The sequence below is a fragment of the Cystoisospora suis genome (genome assembly GCF_002600585.1).
Source record: "Cystoisospora suis strain Wien I chromosome Unknown contig_1107, whole genome shotgun sequence".
In the NCBI taxonomy this organism is placed as follows: domain Eukaryota; phylum Apicomplexa; class Conoidasida; order Eucoccidiorida; family Sarcocystidae; genus Cystoisospora; species Cystoisospora suis.
The window spans coordinates 29,133-42,234 of NW_027153908.1; the positions used below are offsets into that span (position 1 = coordinate 29,133).

General features: G+C 40.5%; 1 protein-coding gene across 1 annotated transcript; it reads left to right on the forward strand.

The window, feature by feature from the left end:
* Window positions 1–6: 6 nt before the first annotated feature.
* CSUI_002683 (g-protein associated signal transduction) lies at window positions 7–7,296 on the forward strand (the record flags this gene model as incomplete). The annotated part of the gene is made up of 8 exons (XM_068062882.1): window positions 7–43; window positions 893–962; window positions 1,869–2,114; window positions 2,977–3,111; window positions 4,153–4,261; window positions 5,101–5,169; window positions 6,162–6,227; window positions 7,100–7,296. Coding segments are annotated over 8 exons (789 nt in total), but the record flags the coding sequence as incomplete, so codon positions are not given.
* Window positions 7,297–13,102: the final 5,806 nt, after the last annotated feature.

A 13,102-nucleotide genomic window follows, 5' to 3' on the forward strand; every position in this document is an offset into this window, starting at 1 on the left:
CTCAGGACAGGGTTTGATCATGCCACGAAGGCTCAGTGTGCAGGTGAGAAGAAAAGAAGAAAGAAAGAAGGAAAGAAAGAAATTTATGGATCGATCTCTCTCTATATTTACCTACTGAAGTGTCCTTTCATCATATCTAAAGGGTTCGAGAGAGAAAGTCGAAGAGCTTGGCTTGTCTCTTCTTTATCGTTTTCCGTCCAGTGTTGATTTATCTCGCTCTGAAGACAATACCTCTACCCTTTTCTCTCTTCTTTTTCTTCCATCACTCTCTTCTTTCATTAATCTATATGTCTATAAAGAATTCGCAAGACACATACATTCAAATATGTATATCATGTGCTCCTGTATGTACATGCTTCTATATCTCCCTACGCCCATATATACACATATCTATATACAAGTAGGTATGCATCTGCATACCCTGTGTTTCTTTATCCCTCTACAGGTATATAGTTTCTTCAGGCAGTTCTCTTGAATATACGACGAGTAGACGTTGCTTCCTTTCTTTTCTTTCTTTCTTTACGCCCCACCCTTTTATCTCTCGTCAGTGTACGAAGAAGGAAAAAGAGAGAGAAGAAAGAGAAAAAAGAAGTGAGAGCGACGGAAAGAGAGAGAGAGAAAAGTTTCTCTTTTCGACCTTTTCGAGAGATCTCTAGGTCTCTTGTTCTCTCATTCCTCATTTCGTTCCTCCATGATCTCCCCCCTTCACTCTCTTGTCTACACCTTTCTTCTTCACTTCGGCCATGACCACATCAGTCCAGTGTCAGGTGTATATACACCCGAACATTCCTCTCTCTCTTTCTGTCTTTCTCTTTCCTGATGATCTTCCAACATTGGCATCACTTCTTCTTCTTCTTGCTCTCCTTCTTTGTGTCTTTACTCTTCCTTTAAGGTGATGCATGGATAAGGCCGATACTTGGAGGCTTCCCTTTCTATCTACGTCTCTGCCAGTGTATCATAAGGTAACACACCCCTCCTTCAGCAAGAAAAGAAGTAGACAGGGAGGGTGACGCTATTTACTTCTTCTTCGTGCTTTCCTTTTTCTTTCTCAACTTGATCTTCTCCGTCTTCTTGAATGACGTGTGGATTGGAAGAGTTCTATCTATCTCTCTATCTCTCTCTCTCTTTCTCATTCGCTGTCTTTCTCATAGAGAGAATAAGAGTTAGGGGCAATCAAACGTAGACAGAGAGAAAGAAAGAGATAGATACCTAGATATAGAGATTTACATACATCTGCTCTCTCCCTTACTCCCCATATACCTATATGTATATGCACATATGAGGAATACTGATAGGGTGTGTAGCTTTATATATACGTATAGATATGTAGATAGACGGGGCGCAGAGGCGAGAGTAGGAGGTTTGCGTGCTGTTCATAGAGAAGTAGAGAGACGTGAAGTAAAAGGGGCCTTCGTCTGTGTCTTCTCCTTCAGTAGAAGTCGACAGACGGAGTTGAGGCGTGTCTCTTTGCTTTTCTTTCTATCTACTTTTCTATCGCTACTAAGAGGCACCGATCCAATGAGAAGTCCTCTCTATCTATCTATCTATCTGTCTATTTGCACAAAGACTTGCATGTCTCCTCTTCTTCTTTCTCATTCTTTAACAGAAACCCCCTCCCTTATGTCTCACGGGTGCTTAAGACGACTGTCTTCTCTACTCTTTCTTCTCTCTGTCTCTCTCTCTGTCTCTCTCTCTTCTCTCTCTCTTTCACTCTCTCTCTCTCTTCTCTCTTTCATTCTCTCTCTCTCTCTCTTTTCTTCTTACCTCATCGGTCTCTCCATTCTCCCCCTTCCTTTCTTTCTCCCTCTTTCTCTTTTTCTTTTTTCTTTCTTTCTTTCTTGGACTTTCTTTCTTTTCTGAATCTGCAGATATCGAAAGAGCACTAGAGCTTTGAAGGAAGCGAAAGAAAAGGCTGAGAAGGATCGAGGGCGAGGCGAAGGAAGTCCCTTGCAGAAGAGAAAGAATGAAGGGTTGAGGGTCTCTTCTCATTCTGTGCCTACTGATCATGTGAATAGTGTGATAAGTAAAGAAGCCCATCAGCAGAGAATGCATCTCTTGAATTCGGGAAAGTATATAGCTGGAATGCTCGTCATCTTCTGCAATTCAGTCCCATGGTAAGGGGGGAGGGTGAAGAAGAAGAAGGGGCGGTGTGTGCGTCGAGCTCTGGAGATGGGCAGCACATCTAGTGATGGAATAAGGGGAGACAGCAGTCGTTTACATCCCTATACATGAATAGAGGAACAATACCTGTCATATCTATCTTTGTATCTAGGCATCTAGATGTATATACAGTAATATAGATGTATATAGATAAGAAGGGAATGAGGTAACGTGGTTTGTGTAAGAGTTCAGTAGAAGGGAGAAGCTTTTCTTTACTCTCTTCTCATGTCTCATCCTCAGAACAAAGACGCTTATCTTGTCTACTCTCTCTCTCTCTATACATATATATATATGCATATATATATGTATATGTATATGTATAGATGTATATGTGTAGATGTATGTGTATGTCAGGTTTTATATTTGCATGAAAAGACAGGATTTGATCAATGAAGAAGAAAGGGGCAGGGGCGTGGATATGAAGGACGTCAGTAGAGACCTGCAGATATACACAGGCAGACAGACAGACCAATGTAGGTGTATGGACAGAGAAAGAGAGATAGACAGATTAAAGATAGATACATAGTCAAAGACAGAAAGGTAGAGAGATAGATATATAGATAGATAGATGGAAGATCGATTTAAATTGTACATCGTGGGAGAGAAAGGTGGCTGAAGCACAGATAGAAGAAGAAGAAGAGTTTGAAGGTATCGTCAATCCGCCTCTCTTCTTTGCTTTCATCCGCCCATTCTTCTGCTCTTCTCATCCTAAATCTTTCTCACTTCAAAGAAGAAGATCCCTTCTCTTTCTCTTTCTTCCGTCCGTTTCTGTGTGTATTGGTCTGTGGTTTGCATGCATGCGTGTGTGTCTCTTAGGGAGGCATTCGGTGTATTGCCGTATAGTATGTGTATGATATGGGTGTATTCGTATATGCTTGGCACGCTATACATGTTCTCCTGGGACGTCAAAGTCGACTGGAGCCTCATGCCTGACCCCGATCACTTCGTCAGGTAAACCCACAGAGACTTCTTCTACAAGCAAAGACATGTATACAAAAAGAAAGAAAGAAAGAAAGAAACTAAAACTCTAGTCTATTTCATGTTTGAATGACTACGTCTTCTCTCTTTCAAATGGTCTCTTCTTTCTGTATGTGTGCTTCACTTTCTTTCTTTCTATCTCTATCCATCTACCTCTCTTTCTATCTCTTGACGTATCAATCTCTCTATCCTTCTATCTCTGTCTGTATCTATCTATCTGTCTGCTCTCTTTCTCTCTCTGTCGTGTATTGTTATCTTCAAACATTCTCTCTTTCTCTTTCTTTTCTGCAGAAGGAGAGACACATCGAAGAAGATACTCTCATAAGTCACCTGTATACTTCATTCTACGTGTCTCCGGGTCTCTCTCTGTCTCTGTCTCTGTCTCTCTTGAAGATGTAAAGATACACACAAATACACCCGGGCTTACAGCCTAGTGACCGCCTTCTCTATATCACTCAGTCACGTAGACATGTTTCTGTCGGCTCTCCACCGGCATCTACTTACAGAAGTCATAAACATATCTATATATATATACATATATGTGTATATACACACTTTCTGATAGATAGGTTCTCTCTACCAACTAGATGTGGATAGCTGTGACTTTTCTTTCTTTCTTCTTGCTCGTTTTCACCGGGCTTCATAGAGTCTCTCTCTTCCTCTCTCTCTACGCACACGTAGATACACACATAGCCGTATACATATCTACTGTCTCTCTCCTTCTTTCTATGTACATGTATATCCCCATACATATATATATGTGTGTGTCTATACATTGTGATGAGAGAGATGCGTGGTTCTTTTTTCTCTCTGAAAAGGAGAAGACAAGAGAGAAGAGTGAGAAAGAAAGAAAGAAAAAGAAAGAAAGAAAGAAAGCAAGGAGAGAGTTTGAGACTGGCTACCTCATTCCTTTCGACTCAATAGTCAAGTTCTCTAGGCGTCGTTTGCCTTTCTTCATCTCTCTTCTTTTCTTTCTTTCTCACTCTTTCTCACTGTGTGGTGTATGTATTCTAGGACAGGGAAGAGGCTGTATCCTTTATGGATGTATCGAAGTATAGCCGTGGGAAATCTTATCGGTCGATTGACGTGGGCGATGACGCTTATGCCTCCTACCTCCTTTAATGTAAGGATAATTCCATGCATGCATGCATGCAGTCACATAACCCTAACTCCCATACATATCTTTGTATATAGAAGATACATATGCAGAGAGAAAGATGATCTATACAGGTATGTAGATAGATCAGAGATAGATTGAAGATAGATAGATAGATTAAAAATAGATAGATCAGAGATAGATTGAAGATAGAGATAGATAGATTAGGTGAAGTTGAAGGTATCTTAATTTGCTTCTCTCTCAGACAGTAGATAGATAGAAAGAGAACTAGATTGATAAGGTCGCGGGAGACACCCCAAGGATGGGTGAAGACGAATACTCTCTCCGCAGTTTTGTCTTCTCTTTCTTCTGCTTCTTCTCTATCTTCTTTCTTGAGAGAGAAGAAGCAGGAAGTCTCGCGGTTTTCTTTGACCTCCTGTTCCACCTCCTGTCGTTCATCGTCTTCTTGAGCTATATACAGCCCTACACATAGCTATATATATACATATATGTATATATATACATATATAGGTAGATATATATAGGTAGATATATCGGTTTCTGAAAGTAATTATAGGTGTGTATAGACTACTTTGTATATATTTGTATGTACCTACATAGGTATGGTGCATGAGGAGATGTATGCAGATAGGAGGAGGAAGTATAGAGAAGAAGAAATATAGATTCTTCAACATTTCTTTCTTGTCTCCTTATTCCCTTTTCTCTGTATCCATGATATATTTACTCTTCCTTTCTTTCTCCCTTCCCTCCCTCTCTTTTTCTTTCTTTCTTTCTTGCGTCTTTCTTTCTTTCTTTCTTTTCATATCTCTTTGCACCCTATGTGTTGGGGGGGGGTGTGTATGTAGAGTGATACAGTAGGAGGCAACTTGCTTATCCTAGTCATCTCTCTCATCGAAATTCTCAGACGCGCAGCGGTATGTCTTCTTCTTCTTCTCTTTCTTCTTCTCCATGCCGACTCTCTCGCTTTCTCTCTCTATCTCTCCGACTCCTCTCGCGTCCATCTATACATCTCTCCTCTTCTCCTATGCTATATAGATAGAGATATAGATAGATATATGCATATACACACACATACATGTAGGTAAAGATATAGAAAGAGATAGACTGATATATACATACAGACACGCAAGTCATACGACGTCTTCTCTTCCGCATAAAAGATGTAAATATATTTCATAGATGTCTCTATCTTCAGTCTATCCATCTATATATGTATCGTATATATAGAGAGAGAGAGGAAGAGTAGTAGTAGTGGTCTTTTTCATTTTTAGATCATCTGTATGTTCCTCGGAGGTAGATATGCATATAGAGAGAGAGAGAGAGAGACCTGTCTCTCTGTCTCTGTGTGTCTGTATAGATATAGATGTGTGGTGCTTGCAAGGAGTTTGGATGAGAAGAAGAGAAGACTTACATCTGTAGGGCATGTCTCTCTCTCTCTTTGTCTCATAAGTGCACGCATCATACATGGATATGTCTCTTTCTCTTTTGACACTCTCGTCTTCGTGCTTTTCTTTACCTCCGTTCAGGATCCTCCTTTAGCGTTTCTTTCTCTTCTTCTCTTTGTGTGCTTGTCTATAGAGATATCTCCGTGAAAAGAAAAGTGACGAGAGAGAGAGAATAAGAGGAGCTAAAGTCTGTTGATTTATGTGTGTATATAAACAGAGATGGATCGAAAGTAGATAGATTAAAGAGAGATAGATAGATAGATAGATAAAGACGAGTGGAGACGATTTCTGTAAGCACAAGAAGAGAAGAAGGTGCAATAGAAAGAGAGTGAAGAAGAGAGAAAAATAGATCCTTCTTCTCTCCGTGATACTCTTGCTTCTTTCTCTTTCTAGCCGGTCCTTTCATCTCCATCTCTCTTTTCTTCTTTCTCTTTTCTTCTTTCTTTCTCTTGTGTCTGTAGTGGACATTGTTGAGACTGGAGAACGAACACCTCAGCAACTCTTCCAAATACCGAGCTATGCTATGGGTAAGAAAGAAGAAGAAGAAGAAGAAGGAGAAAGAAGAAGATTTGAAGACGGAGAAGAAGAAGAAGAAAGAAGTGGAGGGAGGAATGTCAATAAGGAAGGAGGAGGTCTTTGTGTACCTGTCCTTGTCGTAGTTAGAGCAGCGATAGCTCTAATAGGAGTAGTTAGAGTAGTAGTATTAGTAATTATTCTAGTCACTTATAGAATTCTTTAGTAGTAGTGGTGGGTCTTCTTCGTATATCTAGACTGTAGTGAATGAAGAGAGAGATAGAGAATACAAAGACATCTGTCTCTCTGACAGACATTCTCTCTGGAAGTCTTCTCTCCTCTCTTCTTTCTCTTCTTCTTCTTATAGAGCTGTTTCGACTTCTTCGTATATCAAAATAGACATGTGTATATCTCTATCGTCTACACGTGTATATATATATATATGTATATATAGAGAGAGGAGATGTATATAGGTGTATAGAGAAGGCGGGATAGACAGCTCTCTGAAAGAACTGATAGAAAGATAGATGCCACATAGGATCTTTATCCCAAGGTGTAAGGAAGGAGGAGGAGGAGGATAGACTTCATTTAGAGGCACATTCATAGACGTCTATCCAAACTGTTTTAACCTCTCTCTCTCTATATGTATCTATATCTATAAATATGGATGTGTAGAGACAGGTAGATTCGAGATAGAGGAGATTGAGAGACTAGATCTCTATTTTCTTCATCCGAACGGTTTTGTCTCATCTGCATGTCCAGCCATCCCTCCACGTATGAATAGAGAGGAATACAGGTATATACATACATATCTATATATATACATATACATATCTACCTATCTATACATAGATATATATGTATATGTATATGTGTATGTGTGTAGGTGCCGCCTCTATATCAAGATCATTCTCTTCTCTTCTATGCAGGGCGTGTCTCTTAAGAAAGAAAAGAAAGAAGAGAAAGAAGAGAAGAGACAGTTTTCCCCCCCTTTCAAATACCTTCAGCACATCACAAGGAAATGTCCTTCATATCTGCCAGAACTATACAGAGAGATATAGATGTAGCTGTATACAGATGGATACATCTATCCATATATATATATATGTATGTATATATATATGCATGTATATATATGTGTGTGTATGGAGATGTTCTTTCTTATCAGTCGGTCAATCTCTTGAAGGTTCATTTGGTCTAGAAAAGATGAGGTGTATGTACAGCTAGTTCTTTCTTTCTTTATTTTTCTTCTTCTTCATATGCTTCTCAGAGGCCTTTGTCTTTCATTCGTAAAGGTGGTCCGTCATCCTTTTTCTCCTCTTTTCTTTTACTCGAGCTTCTCTAACATACACGTGTATACATAATTTACATGTGTACACGCAGGTGCTAGTATATGCTTATACATACATATCTCTAGAGCTACATAGGCATTCTTGTGCGTATAGAGGTGTATGTAGGCGTGGAGACTGTAGAGACTTTTGATTGACTGAGGTTATGAAGAGAAAGAGAAAGAGAGAATGGCTTCGTTACTACTCTTCTCTAGACATATTTCTGGAGTGTGGCCTTCCCTCTCTCTCTCAACGTCTCAACTTCCGTTTAAAGTGAAAGCACATACCCACACTCCAGAAGAAGTAAGCGAGCCTAGGCCTCTCTCTCTCTCTGTCTCTCTGTCTCCCTCTCTGTGTATTTTAATCTCTCGATCCAAGTTCAATCGCTCTCTCTATCTTTGCGAAGTCTCCTACCAAAAGAAGAGGAAGAGAAACAAAACAGAAAGAAGGAAGGAAGAGTAAGAAAGAAAGAAAGAAAGAAAAGCGGTCTTTCTTCTTCTTCTACATAGTTAGATCTTCTCTCTTTTCTTCTTTGCTTCAATTCAAGCCGTCACAGTAGAAGAAGAAGAGCGAAAGAAAAAGTGGAGAAGCAGAGGGAGTGAGACAGATCGCCTTCTCATGTACCCACACTCAACAGAAAGTCCAAAGAGGAGGATAAGAAGAAGTAGGTAAGGCATATCTTCAACAGGGCCATCGATCAACATGAGGAGCTTCTCCTTAGACAAGATAGAGACAAGAGAAACTACCAGGAGAATACCAACTGCTCTACACGAGATAGATACTGAAACTTAAAATGATAGATAGGCAGATAGATCAAAGAGAGGTAGACAAAATCTTAAAGAAAGAAAGAGATCAGGAGGAGGAAAAGGAGAAGAAAGAAAGAGTTGCGGAGAATGACTGAAGGGCGTAGTAGTAGTAGTAGGAGAGATATAGGAGTACTTGTAGGGACTTGTGTCATCTCCTGTAGACAAAGAGAAGAAGAAGAGCAGAGGAGTGTAGTGTTAGTTGATTGATATAGGAGTCTTCATTCACTCTTTCTCTCCCTCTCTTTCTCTCTCTCTTGCTCTCGCCTAAAAGCGAGAACGCACTGTCGAGAGGAGGAAATCCACCTGGAGAAAGAGGAGAAAGAGCCCTTCAAGGAATGAAAGAAATGAATGAGCGCACAGGATAAGAAGCAGAGGAGGAGCAGAGAGAGGTGGAAAAGAAATAGCCGAAAGAGGAAGACACAGAGAGACAGAAATCTCTAGATTCATTTACATAAGAAGCCCCTCCTAATCTACCGTACCGACACTTCACATACATGTTTCTTATCCTTTCTCTTCGCATAAAAAGACGTGTACAGACACACCTCTCTCTGTATAGATGTATATAGAGATATCTAGATCTCTGCATATCCACGTCAGTACGTACGTCTTCTTACAGTTCGAGGTGATTTGCATGCATGGAATGGAGTCCTAGCCGTAGTAGTTACGACGGACGGCATGAGGTGCAGCGTAGTAGTAGTAGTCATGGTTTGACATGGGTCTTTCTTTCTTTACTATAGAGAGATCCACTGACAGAGAGAAAGAGAGACAGTGATATGGTAGATCTCTATACAGAGGGAGAGAGAAAGAAGAGCTACTTGAAGCAGGCGTCAGAGAGAGAAGGACGTGTGAGAGAGGCTACGCTTGAATGAAGAGGAGAAAGGCAAGTCACGCATGCATCTAGAGAGAGAGAGATGGATGATCACGATGATATATAGATAGATGGATAGAGAACGTGACCGATTCTCCAGTCTCTCTCTCGCTCTACATCTGAATATGTAGATATCTCTATATGTATGATAAGAGAGTCACTGCAAACGAGGGTGGAGAGAAGAAGAGGAGAAGCTTTTGTGTGGTCTCGGTGAAATTGAAGAGAAGAGACGTAGAGTACTATTTGTGAAGAGACAAGGGGGATCACAGAGGTTTTGCTGTGAGCTCGTCAGGTTGATCGGGGAGTGTATGTACACCGCAAAGAAGAAGAAGACGTAACAGCATGCATGCACGACCTTGGCATGTCTAGCTGGCTAGTTATGCGATAAAGAGACAATAGATAAGAAATAAAGTACAAACGGAATGAAGAGAGGGAGTTCCTAGACGCACTCTAAAGATACAGGATTAAAGAAGTAGGTAGATCGATGCAAATAGAGACAGATGGATGCATAGATCAATAGATCGATAGATAGAGAGATAGATCAAAGATTGGTCTTGCAAGACAAAGTATCTCTCAGACAGACATCTCACTTCTTCTTCTTCTTCTTTATCGTCCCGTCCTTGATTCTCCTTTATTCTCTAAAGACTCTTCTCAAGCCCTTTGCTTCTTCTCCATAATGTTTTAATCTTTTCTTCTTGCAATAGAACTGCCGTGCGTGAAGAAGAAGAAAAAGAAGATGAAGTTGCATGCGCATCTATCATCCACTTCACTCATTCAGACAATCGACTCTCCCGCCGAGGAAGGACAAAGAGAAGAAGAAGAAGACGAAGAAGAAGAAGAGAAAAGTCTTTTTCTTCTTCTCTTTGCGTCTAAACCCTAATATTTCATCCATTCAGCATACACACTCTATTCTTTTCTTCTTCTTCTATCTCTCTTTCTATCAACCTGTCTATCTATCTAAATGCTGACCTATGTGTCTTTCTTTGCGTTTTGAGAAGCGGGAAGAGAGATAGAGAAGGTCACAAGAATGTAGAGAGTAGAACGAAACAGAAAGAGAGAAGGTCTCGGTGGAAGAGAGAGGAGGAGAAACGCGAGAAATTTCGTTCTTAACTCCCTCCATCAGCTTCTTTCCTCTTCTTCTCGAACTCGCACAAACGGCCTTTCTCTCTCTCTCTCGTCCTTCAGACAGGCTTTCTTCTCTTCTTCTTTAGTCTTCAAGTCTCCCTATCTATGTATCTATCTATCTATTTATCTCTCTATATGTTTTAATTTCGTACATAAAGGTTTCTTTTTCTCCTCGAAACGAGGAGGCTCTTGTCTCTCTTCTTCTCCTCCTAAGACAGAACTAAGACCAAAGGAAAGGACACCTCCAACTATCACTACCAGGACCACTACTACTACTACTTCCACTTCTTCTTCTTTCTCTTCTTCTTCTTTCCTCGTTTCATGCTTGACAGACAAGGATTTCCTTCTCTTCTTCTCATAAATTTTCACCTCTCTCTCTCCGTCAGTTCAAGAAGCTTCTCTGCTCGATCTACGAAAGAAATCTATCCTATCCGTCTTTACATGTATAGCTCTATCTAGAGAGAGACGAAAGAGGAGAGATACAAAGAGAGAGAGTACGGAGTGTATGTATATAAACTTATAGATCTAAAGTGTGAATAGGAGATGTATATATATATATATATATGCGTGTTGTATGTGTGTATATGTAGAGTGTGTAGGGGGTGTGGATTTATCGAGCGTCTTGGCGTGTCTGTCTAAGGTTTCTTTAGGACAGAAAAGATCTCTTTAGCAGTCTAAATGACAAGTCTCAAATAAGGAAGTAGAAGAGAAGGAGAGAAGATGAGAAGAGTGTTGAAGAATGAAAAGAAGGAGAAGGAAGATGAGAAAGAAACCCCCCGTAGGAGCGGAGAAAAGGAAGAAGAAGAAGAAGAGACTGACGTGAAGCAAGAAGTAGGAGGAGAGTAGGAGAAGAATACGGAGAAAAGAAGAGAAAGAAAGAAAAAGAAAAAGATTGAGAGAGATAAAGCTCTCCCGACAACTTTTGAAAGAAATAGCTTCATGACTCTTGTCATCCACTTGAAGTCTCTTAGCTAGACAGGAGACGAAGATGAGAGGAGAGCATATCTACAGAGATAGACATAAGACATATATATAAGTCTACATACCTATCTATCTACCTATCTATCTCTTTTTCTGCTAAGACAAATAGACAAGTGTGGAGAGTGCCAAGAGAATGGACAAGTTTCATCTGATTCAAATAGGAAAGAGCCGATCAACCCTAATGTCAACACCCTCTTCTTCTTCTATTTCTTCTTCTTCTTCCTTTTCCTCTTTTCCTTCTTCTTCTTCTTTGTCAGGGCTCCAACTACAAGAAGACAAGAGAGAAGGAGCAGGAGGTATGGAGGACTCGATTTATTCTAGATTGCAGTCTCTCAGCTCAACTCACTTCAATCCCCCCTCTCCTTCTCCTTTTTCTTCTTCTTCTTTTTCGTCTTCTCCTTTCTCATCGATATCACTAAGGATGGATTCAAAAGAGACCTCCTGTGGCAGTCACCCTTCGCATCTTCGTATATCCTCCACCCTATCAAACTTAGAGCAGACTCCTTCTTCTTCATATCCCATGACTCCTGCGAAGAGCTTTCCTTCATTCCTTCCTGACCTAGGAGATTTCTATCGATCTAAAGACATCTCGAAGAGACAGCAAGAAGAAGAAAAGAAGGGGATTCTACGGATGAAGAACGAAGCTAAAAAGCTCTCTTGTCAAACGAGAGAGGAAAGCGACCCAAGTAAAAGAAGAAGAAGAAGGTGTCAGGATCTTCTCTCTTCTCTTCAAGAGAAAGAAGAGGAGCAAAAAGAAGAGAAAGAGAAAGAAAATGTTTCTTCGTATCCTTCCTTTTCTTCTCCTGTCTTTGGTGACGGAAAATGTTCCATTGATTTAATTCACGAAAGAAGAAGAAGAAGAAGAGATTCATGTCTCTCCAACTCTCTTCCCTCTTCTTCTTCTTCTCCTTCTTCTTCTTCTATCTCGGTTTTTTCTTTCTGCCAGAGAGAAGAAAGAGTAAAGGAGAAAAGAGCTCTTGAAGAAGAGAAAGAAAGAAGAAGAGAAGAAGAAAGGATACAGCAGCAGCAGAAGCGTGTCGGCTATGGAGTAGACTTTCTCGCTTCTTCTTTCTTGTCTTCTAATTTTAACGAGAAGAGAATAGAAGCTAGTCAAAATGTTGTATGTGTCAAAACTCAGCAGAAAGATCTATCTCCTTCACATCGTCAAGGTGAACTCTCCGAAACTTCCTCTTCCTCATCCTTTACTTCTTCTTTTCATCCTTTTCCTCTCTCTTCCTCTCCTCCCCCTTCTTCTTCTCAGCGTCTTTGCTCTTTCTCCTTCACTTCTTCTTCCTCTTCCTCTTGTTCTTCTTCTTCTCATCTTCCCCTCTCTTTCTCTTCTTCTTCTTCTGCTTCTCATGTTTCTCGAAGAGAGTTAGAGAAGACAGAGAGACTGTTTGAATCGGAGCTCGTGACTTTTCCCTCATCTTCTCAGGATCGACGTCGTCCTCCTTTTCATCCTCTTCCTTCTTCTTCTTTTCACGTCCACGAAAGCGACTGCCTTCCGAAGAAAGAGGCGATTAAGAAAGAGAAGGAGGAGAGAGAGGAGAAAGAAGAGAGAAGCTTTTTAGAAGAAAGAAGGAAAGAGGAAATCTCTTCTGTTCATGAAAAGATCTCTCATGGCTATGGGATAGATACAAGAGAAAAGGATCAAGCTAGCTGTGGCTATCCAGATGAAGTGTATGTACACCCGAGGAGACAGGTATCAAGCTCTCATAAGAAGAATGAAAAGATGGAAAACGAAGAATCTCTCCAAAGATCTAGGAAAGAAGAAGCCTCTC